Source organism: Rhamphochromis longiceps, linkage group LG5 (genome assembly GCF_057381845.1).
Source record: "Rhamphochromis longiceps isolate RC_006_pf linkage group LG5, R_longiceps_female_GT1.1, whole genome shotgun sequence".
Classification (NCBI taxonomy): Eukaryota; Metazoa; Chordata; class Actinopteri; order Cichliformes; family Cichlidae; genus Rhamphochromis; species Rhamphochromis longiceps.
Genome location: NC_140561.1, coordinates 11,306,432 through 11,324,355, shown reverse-complemented (window position 1 = coordinate 11,324,355; position 17,924 = coordinate 11,306,432). Strand labels below are relative to the sequence as shown.

At 39.6% G+C, this 17,924-nt stretch overlaps 3 protein-coding genes across 4 annotated transcripts; 1 reads left to right on the top strand and 2 right to left on the bottom strand.

Moving 5' to 3' along the window:
* The first annotated feature begins 457 nt into the window (after nucleotides 1-457).
* Nucleotides 458-9,567, top strand: tfe3b (transcription factor binding to IGHM enhancer 3b). 2 transcript variants are annotated; one of them, XM_085405776.1, is made up of 9 exons: nucleotides 458-596; nucleotides 4,252-4,485; nucleotides 4,626-4,850; nucleotides 5,318-5,413; nucleotides 6,090-6,201; nucleotides 6,316-6,366; nucleotides 6,559-6,634; nucleotides 6,785-6,932; nucleotides 8,170-9,567. In XM_085405776.1, exons 2-9 carry the CDS (start codon nucleotides 4,285-4,287, stop codon nucleotides 8,626-8,628), a joined length of 1,368 nt encoding a protein of 455 aa, XP_085261902.1. In that variant the 5' UTR covers nucleotides 458-596; nucleotides 4,252-4,284; the 3' UTR covers nucleotides 8,629-9,567. The 2 variants fall into 2 exon arrangements, with proteins under 2 accessions (XP_085261902.1, XP_085261901.1); XM_085405775.1 differs by having other exon boundaries at nucleotides 6,310-6,366.
* A 935-nt stretch (nucleotides 9,568-10,502) lies between these two features.
* LOC146669266 (uncharacterized) lies at nucleotides 10,503-11,543 on the bottom strand. Its single transcript, XM_085405777.1, has 4 exons — nucleotides 11,380-11,543; nucleotides 11,197-11,301; nucleotides 10,881-11,114; nucleotides 10,503-10,777 (listed from the first exon to the last, which is right to left on the bottom strand). The coding sequence occupies exons 1-4, from the start codon at nucleotides 11,513-11,515 to the stop codon at nucleotides 10,503-10,505; spliced, it is 750 nt and encodes a 249-aa protein (XP_085261903.1). The 5' UTR covers nucleotides 11,516-11,543.
* Nucleotides 11,544-16,281: 4,738 nt separating this feature from the next.
* LOC146669265 (uncharacterized) lies at nucleotides 16,282-17,847 on the bottom strand. The gene has a single exon (XM_085407864.1). The coding sequence runs from the start codon at nucleotides 17,766-17,768 to the stop codon at nucleotides 16,374-16,376; it is 1,395 nt and encodes a 464-aa protein (XP_085263990.1). The 5' UTR covers nucleotides 17,769-17,847; the 3' UTR covers nucleotides 16,282-16,373.
* Nucleotides 17,848-17,924: the final 77 nt, after the last annotated feature.

The window sequence follows — 17,924 nt, the reverse complement described above, 5'->3', positions numbered from 1 at the left end:
GGTTTGTCTTTCTTTGACATGGCTATTATTGTTGTTGGGTTAAACATGTGCAGCAGTGAACCTGAGAAAAATTGTTTCTGAGGCCCTTAATACTTTCTTTGAAACTAAGTTTTGTTTTTTTGTTTTTTTTCTTTGTTTGGTTTTTTTTTTTTTTGTTTTTTTTTACGTCGTCCCTGGTAGATTATATTCCTGTTCAGACACCGGGTATTATAAATATTGCGATTTGAATAGTTGTAATATTATTGATGTAATACTTATACTAAGAATTACTTCTTTACTTTTTTGAATAGCTAACCTCTGCGGCACTATTGGCAGACTAACATAGATTAAAATGTGTCACATTTATGAATTATAGCAGCACTTCAATACTATAAGAGGACACTTTATTCAAGATATCGTTTTGAAAATACAACTTTAAAATTAACAAGTTCCGGGTAAGTTGCGTAAGATGACGTAAGGCCGTCGGCCTGAGGTAAACAACGGTAGAGCGGAGGCTAGTGACTATCAAGTTAGTTTTCACGGATCTGAAGAAATGGCAAAGAAAGCGAAGGACTCAGTGGATGTGTGGCTGTAACTCCTCTTACACTAATCAGATAGTACGTATCTTTAATCTGAAAGAGGTATGTAGCTGTGTAGCGTTAGCTTGTCGCAATGAGGGCTAACTAGCTCAGATTCAACTTCCTATTTTTACTTGGCCGTCGAGGGGTCGTACGAGTACTGAAATAGCACTGCCTTCAGCTAAAATAGCAACCTTCTAACAAGTGGACTATCACTGGATAGCTTCAAAGTAAATAGTATACGATGGAAATTCTAGCTTGAATTGCTTGTCCTCACATAACGTTGATCTGGGCCCGTTAGCAGCACTGAGCTGTCAAACGAACACCGCCAATTCATGACGATAGAACCTAGCTCGCCAAAAATAGAAATTACGAAAAATGTGTAAAGTAAACAGCAACCTCCCAACTGTCTGTCTAAATGGTTCCAGAGTTAACCCATTTAAATGATGTTGTTAAAACTGAATTGGATCTTTTATGTTGTCAGGGGGGAATCTCTGTTAAGAAGGTAGGCGACCACTATTTCAGTTTCAGTTTTCAGTTGTATTTGTCATATGCAAGTTAGCACAGGGTCAACATCGCAATGAAATGTATTTGACGAGCAGAAGACAGTCACTCAGCAGAATGGTACAGTAGGAAAAAATAAAATAAAATAATAAAAAAATAAATAGAAAAATAGTAAGAGCAAAATATTAAAAAGATGTAGTAAAAGAAAAAGATTTTCAGTTAACTGACTAAATATATATATATATATATATATATAAATGTATGTACACACTAGTGATTAAATAAAGAAAATCTTAATGTGGGGGGCGGGCAGATGGGATATTGCACAGGAATGAGCAGCAGTACAAATTAAACAGTACAAAAGTACGCGTACGCCTGCCGTGCGGCGAGTAGGCGGGGTCTGTACTCAGTCTGCCTCGACCAAATTATTGACACACTTCAAGCAACAATACAATCTTAAACTAATCACTACGCTCGCAGAAAATAGACAAAGGATGATCACGGGTATTTTTTTCCCCATCTGTGGTGTTTTTATCTTGTCAGTGAGTAATGACACGCAGACAAGATAAAAACTGTCGAACTGTTACAGTTCAATGGCTTAAAGTGACACCAACTCCCTTTGGTGTTCGTCTGCCTAAAAGTGATTGTCTGCCAAAAACTGATTTCCAATGTTTCCGTGTATTTTTTTTATGTGTAATATCTTTACGTATGTTCGTAAATAGACTTCGGTGAACAGGGTTTACAAAGGGGTTATATATAGAATTAAAAAATTATCAGTTTTTCAAGTATCTTCACAACTCTGTGTTATTGTACTTACATTATAACCAATCCGGTCCTTTATCCCTACTTAAAATATTTTTACAGAACTATTGTAATATTTGCTGCCATTTCTGCTGTCTTCTTGGCCAACTTACTCTTACAAAAGACATTTTTAATGTTAATGAGATTGTTTTTAACTGCAAAAATAAAGATTATATAAAAGTCACTGCCAAAAACTGATTGTGGCTTCTACCTTGTTACACGAATGTTGTTTGTGGCTCAAGATGACTGTATGTCATCCATGAGGGATGCATTTGACATCTGTTTCATATATTATAGCCCAACAAGTTACTTATAGCAGTTTAAATACGAGCAATAAATTTTTGGCAAATACCGGAAATCAGTTTTTGGCAGACAATCACTTTTTGGCACAACACCTGTATTTGCCAAAAAATGCCCGTATTTAAACTGCTGTAAATGACATGTTGGCCTATAATCTATGAAACATATGTTATATATATTTATGTTAATATATATGAGATATATTCTTAACTTTGAGCCACAAACAATATCCCCATCACCAGGTAGAAGCTGCAATCCAATCCGTTTTTGACAAAGTGATTTTTATATATAATTTATCTATCTAGCTAAACACTCTCACTGCCATTAAAAATATCTTTTTAAAGAGTGATCTGGGCCAGAGGGTATCAAAAAAGCAACAATATAACATAACATTTTTTAATTTAATTTTTTTTTTAGAATGACATTTTGTTAATTTTTGTCTGTTTTTGTTTTATACTTTGTCATCCCTGTTTGAAGCACTTTGTGATCTTTTATCTAGAAAGGTGCTATATAAATAGAACTTTACTTAATTAATATTTCTGCTGATTTTCATCAGAATAAGTGTCTGTTTCTGCAAACATATTTTAAGTGGCCAAATTCATAAAGTAACTTGCAAAAGAGGTAATTTCTTTTTTTATATATACACCCACTCCAACACTCATGTTTACAGTAATTTCACTAATATAAGCATAGACATCATGATCAATTGTGGGTTAACAACACTCTTGGGACACTCCCAATAGGGTTTAAAAATCTGGGACTTTCCACCAGTTGCTCTTGGAACTGAAGAAGCTTGTCGGATGAGAGGTGAAACATCAAGAAATTTAAAGAAGTCCAGTCACTTTTCTTTCAAAGCTCCTTACAAAGAAATGACACATAAAAAATGCATAGAAACATCGGAAATTTTTTGGCAGATGGTCACTTTTTGGCATAACGCCCAGCTGATGTTTTTCCTTTTCTGAGAAATCACTTCTCTTGTATGGAATTACTAAGGTTTCAGAATTTTCTGCAAAATATCTGTGTGAGTGTGGTGTAATAGAATATCAATCCATGTATGTTTAATTACATTTGTTTAAAAAATAATAATTCTGAAGTATTCAGATGTGCAAAAAAAAGGTGTATTAATCTATGTAAATATATATATAAGTGCCAACTTGGTCTAATACAAGGTGCTGGAGATGTAAACAGATACACATATTTGCAGATCTGCTGTGGCTGAAGTGCAACAAAGAAATGTAAGCAGCAGACCAGTTGGCCTTTTTAAGTTGTCTCCAGTTCTTGGGCCAAACTTTGTCTTTTCAGCCATTAATATTTATATATGCACTTATATGCACACACATACTTTAAATGCACTTCAACAGTTTTCTGTACACTTTTAAGCAGGCACTTGGAGAGCCCTTAACAAATGTACAAATCTTTGTGCAAAAATGGGCTGAGATACAGTTACACAATTCTTCACATTCGTAAATAATTCTGTTGCAATAGTAACCTTGTAATGCTCATTGGGACTGCTGAGCATGGTTGAAACAAGATCTATTTGAGTCTCCTGTGTCTCTGAGTAACAGATACAACTGTACCGGACATAACAGAGGGTATATATTAAAAAAAGGGGAAGTGAAAATGACAATAAAGAAGTCGGGGCTTGAAGAAGCTTTAAAGGCAGCAGATTAGAGAAACTAGATTTGTATAAGTACCATTGTAACTAAGTAACAGTCCCACTACTAATTCAAGATCTTAACGTATTTTAACGTATTTAAATGACTGATTGAAAACCAACAGCTTTCGGGGGTGTTGCAGTCTTACTAATGGTGTTGATTTGTTTGGCATTTTAAAGTAATTTGTTAACATTTTTAATGAAAACAGTTTTGTTAAGTTGTACAATTATGTATTGAATTCTACAGGTCATATCACAAACTTCTGATGGCTTTGGAACTTAATTACTCAGATTATTTCAAACCAAACTAAGCATTTTCTATGTAAATATATTTTAGACCTGGCAGTGACATCTGGAATTCTCATCAGAATATTAAAGTGTAGGATTCTGATTTGTGGATTGAGTGGTGTAATAACATCGCATGCTGTCCTACAGGTCCATCCCTAGATCCCTGGATCCGTCTCAGCCATGTCGTCACGTGTGTTGCTGCGGCAGCAGCTGATGCGGGAACAAGCCCAGGAGCAGGAGAGACGCGAGGCTCTTGCTCAGCAACAACAGGCATCTGCCTCTCAGCTTCGGGCCACCAACTCGACTCCAGCTATCTCTGTCACTCTGCCACCTAATGCCGCCCGGCCCCCTCCAGCACAGGTGCCCGTGGAGGTGCTGAAAGTAAGAGCGACCTGTTTTGTTTTAAATTTTTAGCACTGTGTGTGTGTGTGTGTGTGTGTGTGTGTGTGTGTGTGTGTGTGTGTGTGTGTGTGTGTGTGTATGTCAGTCCACCAGCCCCTAACAGCTGTTTGAATGATCAGGTGCAGACCCACTTGGAGAACCCCACCAAGTACCACATCCAGCAGGCACAGAGGCAGCAGGTGAAGCAGTACCTCTCCACCACTCTGGGAAACAAGGCGATTCCTCAGACCTTGTCTCTGTCCCCCGCCCCCCAGTCCAGTTCTGCCCCAGAAGTGGCCCCTACTGCCAGCAGCGCCCCTAATAGTCCTATGGCGCTGCTCAACATCGGCTCCAACAAGGAAGAAGTAAGGGGAATTCCAACATTGATACCAGTAGTTAAATTTCCTGTGTGCGAGTTTCATTTGATGATACAGCAGATTACATAACCTTTTCAGTAGTTTCCTTTTTGGAAACTTCCAGCGCATTTTTGTGGGGAAGTTGAATATCTGTTGCTTTCTTCTTGCTCAATTAGCTTGTGTTTGCTCTGTAACAATGTGCCTGAAGGTCCCACTGTGAGGGTGCATGCTCTTTGTTGTCATACTCTCGTTGGCCTTTCGTCACAATAAGATGTTAAATACTGCACCGGCAGAATAACCGTGCCAGCACGTCTCACGCACGCATCACTGTCTTCCAAATGACGCCTCTTTAAAGCTCTCACATTGGGCTCAGATGTCTAGTGTTGCCACCTGGATTGTTTTTATACAGTGTAAATACATATTCATTACTATCACACCATTTACCTTCTGCCACGTTTGTCTCATTGTTTTTCTAGATTGACGATGTGATCGATGACATTATTAGCCTTGAATCCAGTTTTAATGACGACATCATTACGTTGATAGACTCAGGTCTTCAGCTGCCTAGCACGGTATGAAGAACTATGCATTTATTGTTCTCTCCTGAACTTCCTTTTTGAAGGTTCCTCTCCAGTTTAGAGCTTCTTCTTTAATAGTGCAGTAACAGAATAACGCAGACAGCTCCAAGTGAGTACGCTCTGTGAATGGGCGGTCTCTTTCATGTGTGGAATTCTGAAAGTTGTAAGAGCAAATATACACTTGTAGCACTCAGTTACCATTTGTCACAGAAGTGTTTCATGGGCAGGGTAAAGCTATCAGTGGATACAAGACATAGAGAAGTGAGACAAAGTCATAAAAAGTACACGGCCAGGTCAAGAAGTAATCTGCAGGGAAGAAACAGGTTTCCAAAATTTCACCGCAAAGCAAAAAATGAGGATTATGGTGATGATTTTGGAGGGCCAGAAAAAGAAGCTGACTGAGGTAAAAAGGCTTTTTCTGATTTTTGAATTGGCACTGGGTAGTCTTCATCTTTGATATGCAATAGAATATAAATGGTGGGGTTTTTCTTTGCTGTTATTATGTAGCAGCCATTTCTTTTTGATAGCATTTGTCTGATCCACAGAAACCTGCTTTGAGTCTATTTTGAACTCACAGAACCGATTGCTCTAAATGAAAGCAGCAGCATTTGCTTCAGAGTAGTCAGGTACTATTTAAGACCTATATTGGAACATGTTGTTTGTTGTGCAGCTCCCAGGAAACCTCTTGGATGTGTACCATAGCCCGGGAATGGCAGCGCCTACTCTTACTGTCAGCAACTCCTGCCCTGCTGATCTTCCAAAAATTAAAAGGGAAATTACTGGTATAGTAACTTCTTTTTATAAACACGTGTCCTGTTTCATTTATTTATTTGTTTTTTAATAAACAGTTTAGCTTTTCGTAACATGAACGCTAACATTTTGTCTGTCAGATGCAGATGCCAAAGCAATAATGAAAGAAAGGCAGAAGAAAGACAATCATAACCTCAGTAAGTCAAACCTTTGTTTGAGGTCATTTTTTTTAACTTCTTGTTTGAATATGATTACAATAAAAATATAGACCGCAATGCAGATTCAGAATCACAACATCCTATTTACTTATTCGTACACTTCTGCTTAATACCAGCTGATTGTTAGAGATAACCTCGTGTGCCTTTGCTTCCTCTCTTTGTTGGTTGCAGTTGAGAGGAGGCGTCGATTCAATATCAATGACCGCATAAAGGAGTTGGGCGCTTTGATACCGAAGTCATCAGACCCGTAAGTGGGATATTCATTTTCCACTGCTCACATGAAGTTACACTGTTTGAATTTTAATGCCTTGGGGCCACACATGCGGTGTATAAATCATGATCTTGTCCTCTGCTTCTGTTGTCTTTCCTGTCTTTACTGACATCGCAACAATGACAGAGAGATGCGCTGGAATAAAGGTACCATTCTCAAGGCTTCTGTAGACTACATCAGGAAATTGCAGAAGGAGCAGCAGAGAGCCAAGGATGTTGAGATGAGGCAGAAGAAGCTGGAGCAAGCCAACCACTCCTTAATGTTACGCATCCAGGTCGGTGTTCAGTTTTATTTATGTAGCGCTGTTTTACAGGAATGGTTATCTCAAAGTGTGTTTTGTTGTAAGATGAAGACATTAGTGAGAGAATCCTGACAATCGGATGAGGCTGTATGAGAAAGCTCCATTTTAACAGGAAGAGCTCTCTAACAGAACCAGACTTGACAATGGGCAGACATCTGCCATGACCAGATTGCGGTCATGGCTTTGTTGGGTTGATGTGGTGGGTTTGCAGTGAGGTCATGATATGGCTTGATCTTCGAGGGCTTGCTAACTGTGGATTTTACAGCCATTAAAAACAAATATCTAGTATGGACATATATGCTCTCTTGAGTTCCATCTTCTGAAGGCTTTTCAGGGAGCTTTTAGAACAGCCTTATAATAAGTAATAGAATAGTGCATCTTAGAAGCTTATGTATGAACAAGTATTTCAACATCACTCCGAAAAAGGTTGCCTCCGATTTACTCGGCAAAGAAAAGAAGGCTTTCTTAATTTTCTTGTTAAAGAAAACATTCTTGGTCAAAAATAATTGATTCTTCAGAGTGTTACAGGAGGCCAAGGTAGTGCCATCCAGACTAAGAATGCATCTAAATAGGAATGGATCTGAATGGATGTGTCTGGGGAACAATGGTGCATATTCCTTGAAAGTCAAAGAAAATCAAAAGCCATTTGTCCACCTTTGCTGTTTAGGTGTAGACAGAAATGTAAGCAGGGCGTGAACTGCTTGTCTTCATAAATGTAGTGACTTCCACGTCCTTGGCCCTGCTCTGTTGTTGTCTTTTCACTCATATTTTTTCTAAACAAAGAAGGTCTTTGTCTTGCTGAAGAAATGTCAGTGTAACTGTCGTCACTACTGTAATACATACAGTAAGTCTGTGAAGTGTCTGCACTCATCCTGTTGGTTTACTCAGACATAAAGTTTGCACAAAATACTGTAGGTGAAATCCACAAAATGTTATGTTTGCTTTATTTAGTTCTCGTCTAGTTCTCAACTATTTATTTTTCTTCCTTATTGCAAATTTGGATCAACCAAAAATTCAGACTTGCTTTGTTCCATCTGTGTTTCATCTTGTTTAGACAGTTTTTTGGGTGTAAAGTTTAACACGTGGAATGAATTTTTCAATGCAAAAACATAAAAGGAGCTATGCAATATAGGAGTGCAATAGATTATGCAATAATGACATGAGTGATTTCTGGCCATCTGATTAGAAAACATGCTGTTCTTGTTTTCAGGAACTGGAAATGCAGGCACGGCTTCACGGCCTCTCAAACTCCAACAGCGTCTCTGCTCTGAGCTCCGACCCCTCTCTGCTCCAGCAGCAGTCCACAGTTCCACAGAGCAGCCAGTCTCTGGCTCCCAACACAGGAGGAGCCTCCAACCAGAACCTCCTCGGTCCGGCAGCCATTGGACAACCTTTGCCTGCCTCCTTCCTGTCCCCACCCTCCTCAGACTCTCCCGCCGGACTCACCATAAGTAGTCCGCTGGACCTGGGCAGCCTGAGCTTCGCTGAGCTCGATGACCCCCCGGCCTCCGCCCTCTACTCCGATATGGGTTTGGGAGACATACTTATGGATGACGGGTGCACTCTGTCTCCAGAGAGGATTGGCGAGCCACTGTTTTCTCCTTTGTCACCGGGTGCCTCTAAAACCAGCAGTCGCAGGAGCAGCCTTGAGATGGATGAGGACTTGTGATGATTTGCGTGTGGTCAGAGACTCCGTAGGGACAAGAATGTCAGGAAGTGCAGTTTATCCTTAAACAACTATAGCCTATTTATAGAACTGCACAACTGAACTTTAAAAAGTCAAATTTAACTATAATTATGAACAAAACTAACACCAGAAGACAGCAATTTTTTCTTTGTTTGTTTGTTTGTTTTTTGCTACACAAATTCATTATAATTGTTCCTGTTTGGAGCCAGTCAGACATCAGATGATTATGTCTGAGTTTCTGAATGCAATCTTAGTATAAAATGCAATATTGTACAATAGGGGCATGGACCTAGCATTAAGAAATGATACATTCTTAAATAGTTGTTAAGATTTCTTCAGAGATTTTAAGAGGGATATATGGTTTGCTTGAATTTATTATATGCATATTTGTAGGGAAGAAAGCTGTGAGGTTTCTTTTTCGTGACAGGACATGTTTGGCACAACTAACTTGTCAAGAAATGCCAATATATAGCATATATTTCATGTGTGTGTGTTTTGGTTTTTTGTTTTTCTTCAGACTGACTGGAATCAGGGTTTGTTAAAAGCAGTTGCATACTCATGCGTGTTGGGTTGTATCACCAGCAACTACAGAAGGGATCTCTGTAAAAAAGTGAATTGGCACATTGTGTAGTAGTTACAGCACATTGTAAATAAGAGTCTTTTATTTTGAGCAAGTTCTTTGCACCTTATTTTATGGCAGTCTATGCATTTTAAGAAAGCTTGTGTCTGTTTTTATTACTACTACATACAGCGGACAACTAAGGCCCAGGTCGCATGTATTTGTAATAAAACCTTAAAGGCCGTGAAAAAACTTCACATGCTGCTGCAGCTAGTTAGCCAAAGCAGGATTTCTTCCAGAGTAGCTACAAATTGCAAATCTGCATTTTTATATATATATATATATATATATATATATATATATATATATATATATATATATTTTTTTTTTTTTTCTTTTTTTTTTTTCTTTAAAGTCAGTGGGAATGCAGAACAATTTTCTCCTTTTACAAAAGTACTGTAGTTCATTACAATTTTTTTTATACCTGATCATTTGATAAGTAGTTTCTGCAGACTAATGTGTGTTGTCAGTTTGTCTCCATTAACTTTGGTAATCACTGAGTAATTTTTTTAACCAGTTAGCATGTTCTAATAAATATGTGGGGTGTTTTTTGTTTGTTTGTTTTTTTGGATGATGAAAAGTGATATAATCTAATAATGGATTCCTGCTCATTGTAGTCTGAATTCAGTTGGCTCAGACCTCCTTTTTTTAAACCAACCACTAGTCTCACTTCTGTTATAACAATGTATGATGTTTTGTTGAATGAAACCTCAAGGCAATTATTATTCCATTAAATAGTCACAAACGTTAGAAAGGGTTTATTTTCATCACATGCTTACCGAACCTTGTGTACAGTTAATGAATGTGTGTTTGAGTATTTTTTTGTTTTTTCTAACACTGATGGTGCTGTTTTTAGTTAAAACAGCCAAAAATATATTTAGATCATAGCTTTGAGTGGCATTGATTGGTGGTTACAATAATTTTTTAAGCTCTCCACTGATCGTTCAGAGCGTTGGAGGTACCTTTCAGCTTAAAGCAGCTCCACTCCATCACTCAGCGTTTCTCATCGTGTTCCCGTAAATCACGGAGTAGAACTTGTGTACTTATTCAGCTTTTACTCTTTTCCACAATATTAACCCTGTCTTAACCAGGCATATACACAGTGACTCATACTCACACCGACTGTTAACTACAAAGCAACATGTCTTGTCCCTGCAATTTGGCTTTGAGATTTTTAACAAATAAATGATTGCCATCGGTTCGTGTGTGGATGTGCTTTATTTTCTGGCAGCGGGCGTCAGTGGTAAAGCATCTGAGAGATTTCCATAGCGAGGTCCAGGCATTCTGTAGCCTGGAGGCACAAGTCGCACAGCGGACAGTCGCTCTGGAAGCAGCGAGAAACACCCAGACACCCGCAGAGGTTGCAGTGGTGCATCACCCCCAGGAGAGGCTCGCAGTCGTAGAAGGACGAGCACAGCCACCAGGCGCACCCGTTAAACCCCCTCAGCGTGGACAGGATGCAGTCCAGTGGGTGGCAGAAGAGGCAGGCCATGAGGATTGCAGCACAAAGGTCTCGCATAGAAGAGAAGGGTTAGTGAGGAAAGATGCAGAGAGAAAACAGATATGTGGGAACAATAAGTTGAAATAGGATTTCACTAAAGTTTATTGTCCTTACCCTCTGCGCCTGGGTCGGTGTGAGCAGAAGTGGTTTTAAGGCTTTCTTGGCTCTTGCCCTTTGGTTTGGGTGGATGGTTCAATTCATGGACTGTGCTGGCCTCCAGAGAGGACGGCAGCAAGGCGCTGCGAGGTTTTGGCTGCTCCTTTTCCACAGATTGTGGACTGCAGATAGATACTGCTCTGGTCACTCCTGACTTCGGTATATTTTGCATGTTACATTTTTTGGGAGCTTCTGTGTGAGACAGAGGAAATTCTTGTGAAAACATTTTTTCAGAGGATAAAATTACAAACAAAGAACTCACAGGTCACCGTACCTACTGTTTTATGGGGGAAGACATTCGTAGAGAGGTCCACTGAAGATAATTCGGTGTCCTCAGTGGAGATCTGCTCTGAAAAACTATTGACTTCAATCAAAGATTCTGGAGGCACAGAAACAAGGAGGAATCGGGTTACTAAGCATGTGTGTTTTCATTATTATCTGTTTCATGTGAGCATACCTGTAAGGTCTGCAGTGGAATCACGTGTAACGGGCAACTTTGAGATAGCAGGTAGTGGATCATGGAGCTCTGCTTTGTCAGCATTTCTATTGTACGTTTTTTCAGTCGTATCTGCAGATTTGAGCATGTCATCCATCGTTGCAATCACTTGAATATGTCATCTGCCTCTGTCTTTGTAAAATATGGAAAACAATGTTTAAATGACATATTTAATTAAAGATTAGCGGTGATTATTATGTTTAGATCATTTCTCCTCTTAAACTGGAATAGATGACTTTGTAATGCTGTAATGAAAAGCCATTGCCATCATTCTGTGCCACTACCAGAGAGCCAGAGTCTCTAGCTGAGGTTTTGTAGCTGTCAGTAATGAGTGGACATCTTTGGAAGTTAATCTATTATTTATCTCCATTTTAGATACATTCATAATGTAGATGAAAGCTAGTACACTCATATCCTGACAGCAATATGACGAAGTGAGATCTTGAGTTTGCACTCATTAAAAATTAATTTCTTGAAGTAGTGCTTACCATCTTTGACATTTTTCACACAGAACATTTTATCCACATTTCTGCTTTTTGATGAAATTTATGACAGAGACAATCTACAAGGTAAGGTAAGGGCACGCGAGAATAAGTAAAAAGCAATGTGTCAAAAGTAACATATTTAGATTGGTATATTTAATACATTTGAAGATTATTAGTCACAAGCCATAAATACTTGAACACTGTGCTTTGGAAATATGTCAGCATCTACAAAGTCTGTCAAGTTTATTTCTCCTTATTAGCTTCATAGGAAACAAGGCATACTTACATTTCACAGCATTTTGTAGAGGACAATCCAACACGCAGCCTTAATCACATCTCTCAGTGGTGGAGGTGTAACTGCTGCCATCGTCGTGCACAATCTCTCTCACTCTCTGTCTCTCTCCATCTCTCTCTCTTTCCCTCTCTGTGAGTGTGTTTGCGTTAGGTGAGTGGGGGAGACACACCGAAAATGTAATATATTTGCTTATGTAAATAACCTTTTACGTCCTACCTAATATTAGTGGTACTTTTATACTACTGTAGTGCCTACATTTACTATAAATAAGCAAATCTTAACAAGAAATCGTGAAGCCATATTATTGTATCAGCCTATCAGTGACTAAATGGTGTGTCAACCAATGACTGAATACATATATATCTCAAAAGAAAGAACAAAAACTCAAAGTTTAACACTTGATAGGAAAAGACAGACTGCTGGGACATGGTATCATTAGCAGGGATTGCGTTAGGGGATGCAAACAAGGAAAAGAAGCTGAAGTATGCCAAGTTAATCAGGTACTGGACTGAAAGTCAGGGGCAAAAGGTTTGATGGAGTGATGACTCCAAATTTAGTCTAAATCATCATCATCATATGCAGAGGAGGTCAGGAGAGCTGTCTACAGACGTACCGGGAGTGCAGAATTATTAGGCAAATGAGTATTTTGTCCACATCATCTTCTTCATGCATGTTGTCTTACTCCAAGCTGTATAGGCTCGAAAGCCTACTACCAATTAAGCATATTAGGTGATGTGCATCTCTGTAATGAGAAGGGGTGTGGTCTAATGACATCAACACCCTATATCAGGTGTGCATAATTATTAGGCAACGTCCTTTCCTTTGGCAAAATGGGTCAAAAGAAGGACTTGACAGGCTCAGAAAAGTCAAAAATAGTGAGATATCTTGCAGAGGGATGCAGCAGTCTCAAAATTGCAAAGCTTCTGAAGCGTGATCATCGACCAATCAAGCGTTTCATTCAAAATAGTCAACAGGGTTGCAAGAAGCGTGTGGAAAAACCAAGGCGCCAAATAACTGCCCATGAACTGAGAAAAGTCAAGCGTGCAGCTGCCAAGATGCCACTTGCCACCAGTTTGGCCATATTTCAGAGCTCCAACATCACTGGAGTGCCCAAAAGCACAAGGTGTGCAATACTCAGAGACATGGCCAAGGTAAGAAAGGCTGAAAGACGACCACCACTGAACAAGACACACAAGCTGAAACGTCAAGACTGGGCCAAGAAATATCTCAAGACTGGTTTTTCTAAGGTTTTATGGACTGATGAAATGAGAGTGAGTCTTGATGGGCCAGATGGATGGGCCCGTGGCTGGATTGGTAAAGGGCAGAGAGCTCCAGTCCCACTCAGACGCCAGCAAGGTGGAGGTGGAGTACTGGTTTGGGCTGGTATCATCAAAGATGAGCTTGTGGGGCCTTTTCGGGTTGAGGATGGAGTCAAGCTCAACTCTCAGTCCTACTGCCAGTTTCTGGAAGACACCTTCTTCAAGCAGTGGTACAGGAAGAAGTCTGCATCCTTCAAGAAAAACATGATTTTCATGCAGGACAATGCTCCATCACACGCGTCCAAGTACTCCACAGCGTGGCTGGCAAGAAAGGGTATAAAAGAAGAAAAACTAATGACATGGCCTCCTTGTTCACCTGATCTGAACCCCATTGAGAACCTGTGGTCCATCATCAAATGTGAGATTTACAAGGAGGGAAAACAGTACACCTCTCTGAACAGTATCTGGGAGGCTGTGGTTGCTGCTGCACGCAATGTTGATGGTGAACAGATCAAAACACTGACAGAATCCATGGATGGCAGGCTTTTGAGTGTCCTTGCAAAGAAAGGTGGCTATATTGGTCGCTGATTTGTTTCTGTTTTGTTTTTGAATGTCAGAAATGTATATTTGTGAATGTGGAGATGTTATATTGGTTTCACTGGTAAAAATAAATAATTGAAATGGGTATATATTTGTTTTTTGTTAAGTTGCCTAATAATTATGCACAGTAATAGTCACCTGCACACACAGATATCCCCCTAAAATAGCTGAAACTAAAAACAAACTAAAAACTACTTCCAAAAACATTCAGCTTTGATATTAATGAGTTTTTTGGGTTCATTGAGAACATGGTTGTTGTTCAATAATAAAATTATTCCTCAAAAATACAACTTGCCTAATAATTCTGCACTCCCTGTATGTAAAACATAGCGGATGCTCAAACCAGCTGTCAAGCATGCTGGTTTAAGGGTCATTGTTACACCCCGGCCTAGGCAACCGGCGTGCAACATATGAAAATAAAAATAAGAAAAAAAAACACACGAGAAACAAACTAAAGCTCTCCACCAAAATCCCAAAACGAAGGTGTCTCAAACGAAAATATTAACAAACCCATTCACAGCTATTTACAACAGACTATTTATTTACATCAAAACACCAAACTATTTACAACACGGGGGAGATCGCGACCATGACCAACTGACACACAGGGCTTAAATACATAGAAGGAGCAATCAGGGAATGGACCACAGGAGGGAAACACAGCTGGGGCAAATTAGACCTGACGAGACAAGGAAACGTAAACTGAACACACTAAGATAACAACAGACCTTCAAAGTAAAAGAGGAAACACATGACAGTCACGCAAAAACAAAACACTGACAACACCGAAACGTAACAGTCATGATTTGAGCTCGTTCTGCAGCCACAGGAGATTGTCAGCTGCAAGGTGACAAACTCCTCTGCATGACAAAGTTTTCTAGACTCAAATGTGAGGCCGTTTGTCCGACAGCTAAAGCTTCTCCTAAATTAGGCCATGCACAAGGATAATGACCCCAAGTACAGCAGGAAATCTGCAGCATGGAAGCCCAGACCTCAACCTGACTGAAATGCTGTGTATAAAGGAATGCTTACAATGCTTGAATTGAAGCAGCAGACTTGCGGCTGCTAACTAGTAGTTAGCAGAACCAGTAGTTACTAACTACTGGTTCTGTAAACTACTCAAACATAGAATGATTTGTGGATTGTGGTTATCCTATTATGGTGATCTGAAATGTAAAACTAAATGTGATTCAGAAAGTTTTCCTTTGTATATATTACTTTGCATCCAGTGGTTAATATATACTAAAGAGTATATATTTTCATTATAGTCAACAAAAATTTAGATACATTGAAACCTCTTGTTTATTTTGTGCCATGTACTGTCACATATGCTAAGCCTAATTCCACAATGATTGCCTGAGCCTATTCTTGTTAAATGATGAAAAACTCAAAGGCACGTTTGGGCAGTGGATCTGTGTGAAATCAGCAGCTTGCAAAACGAAATCAAAATGTGTGCAATTGATTCTAAAAATAGAAATCACAATAAAGTTCAACATTTACTAAAACCGCCATTCAGTCATCTGAGAGTCTTTACTCATGAAATTATAACGGTTAGATGAATGTATATGCAGTGATTTACTGATCAATGATAAAAGGGGAGATTTATGCAATAACGAAGACTGTCATGAAAAGTATTTGGCATCTGATCTCCTGTAACCTGCGGAGCTAAGCTGTTTTACCAGCTCTGCTCTCTGATTTTTCTTTTTTCTTTTATGAAAAAACACAAGTTGTCAAAGTTATTTGTTTGCAAATGTATTTCAGAAATATCGACATACTTTTTTTAATCAGCAGAAACTTTATGTCAGTAGTGCAAAAACCTGCACTGATCTGACCTCATTTCTTCCTCATCCTGATTCCTGACCTGGGAAGGGAGAGAAATATTTGTTTTTGTTTGTCTTCTTGTTTTATTTAATTCCTTGTGGGATTTGGATCCAACACGTAAAGTATGCATATTATGCACACACACAAACACACATGCAGCTATTACCCATTTCTTGTATTCTTGAATAAAGACATTGATTTGACACATTTAATTAGCGGCCAATTGTTTTTATTGTTCAATTATTAAGAAAAAAGAAAAGGTGGGGGTGGGTGGGATGGAAAGTAAAGGGAGAGAGGAGAGAAAACCCCAACAATGCCCTCTGAGCAAGCACTAGGCGACAGTGGATAGGAAAAACTCCCTTTAAAGGAAGAAACCTATGACAGAACCAGGCTCTAGAGGGGGCAGTCAACTGTCGGGACTGGTTGGGGGGTGACTGTGAAAAGAGGGGAGGGAGATGGGAGAGGTGTTAGTAGTTAAGGGGAGGGGGGGGGGAATTAAGCTGGAGCAGAGGTGGGGGAAGAAGAGGTGACATTGGCAGTACTGAAAGAAGGAGTGTTCTTCCTCCAGAAGAAGCAGAAGCGTTTTTTCTTTTTCTTCAGCTGCTCTTCCACGAGCACCTTTTTCTCGAGGATGAGGATTTTCAGCTCCTCGATTGTTTCGGTGTTTTGCTTCTGCAGCTTGTTGCATTTTTTCTCCACTTCTTCTATTTCAGCTTGTTTTTCTTCCAACCTTTCTTTCAGCACTTTAGATGTTGCCTCCTGTTTCTCAAACTCCTGGAGAAGAAGTTTTTCTTCTCTCTGCTTACTGACCAGCTGTTCTCTCTCTTGAAGCAGGTCTTGATATTTGTGCAGTGTCTCTTCGAACTTTACCTGCAGCATCCTGTTGTTTCCCTCCATGAGCTGGAGTTGGCACTCCATGTCTCCCTGCTTTCTGTCCAGCTGCTCTTTCTCTTGAAGGATTTCTTTATTCTGTCGCAGAGCTTCATCAAGCTTTCGTTGCAAGCTTTCATTTTGTTGCTTGATGCTCTGCAGATTGGAATCCATTTCTTTTTGTTTGATTTCTTGTTCCCTTTTCTCTTGGAGAAGCTTCTCATTTGCTTGCTCTGTGCGATCAAGCCTTTTTTTGTCTACACTGTACATTAGCTCCATGTCTCGGAGCTTGGAGTGCAGCCCTCTCTTCTTCGTGCTGTCTTGCATCTTCTCTTGGAGGAGTTTTCTATTTTGTCGCAGAGCTTGATCAAGCTTTCCTTGCAAGCTTTCAATGTGTTGCTTGATGCTCTGAAGCTTGGAATGCATTTCTTTCTCTTTTAACTCCTTTTGCCTTTTCTCTTTGAGAAGCTTTTCATTTTCTTGCAGTGTGCGATCAAGCCTTTTTTTGTCTACACTGTACATTAGCTCCATTTCTTGGAGATTGCTGTGCAGCCCTCTCTTCTTCATGCCATCTTGTTTCTTCTCTTGGACAAGTTTTTTATTTTGTTGCAGGGCTTCATCAAGCTTTCCTTGGAGCTCCTGGTTCTTTTTGTCCATGTCATGGAGATCTTGTTGTTTCTCCTCAATAATAGCTTCCTTTTCTTGAAGCTGGTATGACAACTTTTTTAGTTCAGCGCTCTTTCGCTCATTTTCCTCCATCAAGAACTTAATCTTCTCTGTGTTTCTGAGCGCTTCATCCTCCATTTCTTCCAAACGCTTTTCCTCTAGTTCCACTTGGTCACACCAAGGAAGAGAGGAAAGGGAAGAGTCTAGTGGCTCATCCCAGGGAAGAGCGTATGGGTCAACTTCTTGTCCCTTTGGATTTGTTTGAGACATGTTGGGTCTGGATACAGTTACAACTGCAAAGGATCCAAATATTTCAAAAGGCTTTTCTGGCGAACGGTTCAATGCTGCACACATCAAGGCTGCGAGAAACGGACTAAAAGTCGTTGCTCTTCACCCCTATTTATAGGTTTTAAGGGTCAACGGATCAAAGGAAAGAATGGTGGTAAGATTCTACGTGTGTGACGTCATAATACTGTAAGGCAATGAGGTTGTCACGTGATATTTTTGGAG

Coding starts and splice junctions, on each gene's coding strand:
- LOC146669266 (XM_085405777.1), bottom strand. CDS start 11,515: ATGGATGACATGCTCAAATCTGCAGATACGACTGAAAAAACGTACAAT. Junction 11,115..11,196: donor CTTCCCCCATAAAACAGTAG/GTACGGTGACCT, acceptor TGTCTCACACAG/AAGCTCCCAAAAAATGTAAC. Junction 10,778..10,880: donor CACCGACCCAGGCGCAGAGG/GTAAGGACAATA, acceptor CTTCTATGCGAG/ACCTTTGTGCTGCAATCCTC.
- LOC146669265 (XM_085407864.1), bottom strand. CDS start 17,768: ATGTGTGCAGCATTGAACCGTTCGCCAGAAAAGCCTTTTGAAATATTT.
- tfe3b (XM_085405775.1), top strand. CDS start 4,285: ATGTCGTCACGTGTGTTGCTGCGGCAGCAGCTGATGCGGGAACAAGCC. Junction 6,202..6,309: donor AATTAAAAGGGAAATTACTG/GTATAGTAACTT, acceptor TTTGTCTGTCAG/ATGCAGATGCCAAAGCAATA. Junction 6,367..6,558: donor GAAAGACAATCATAACCTCA/GTAAGTCAAACC, acceptor TGTTGGTTGCAG/TTGAGAGGAGGCGTCGATTC.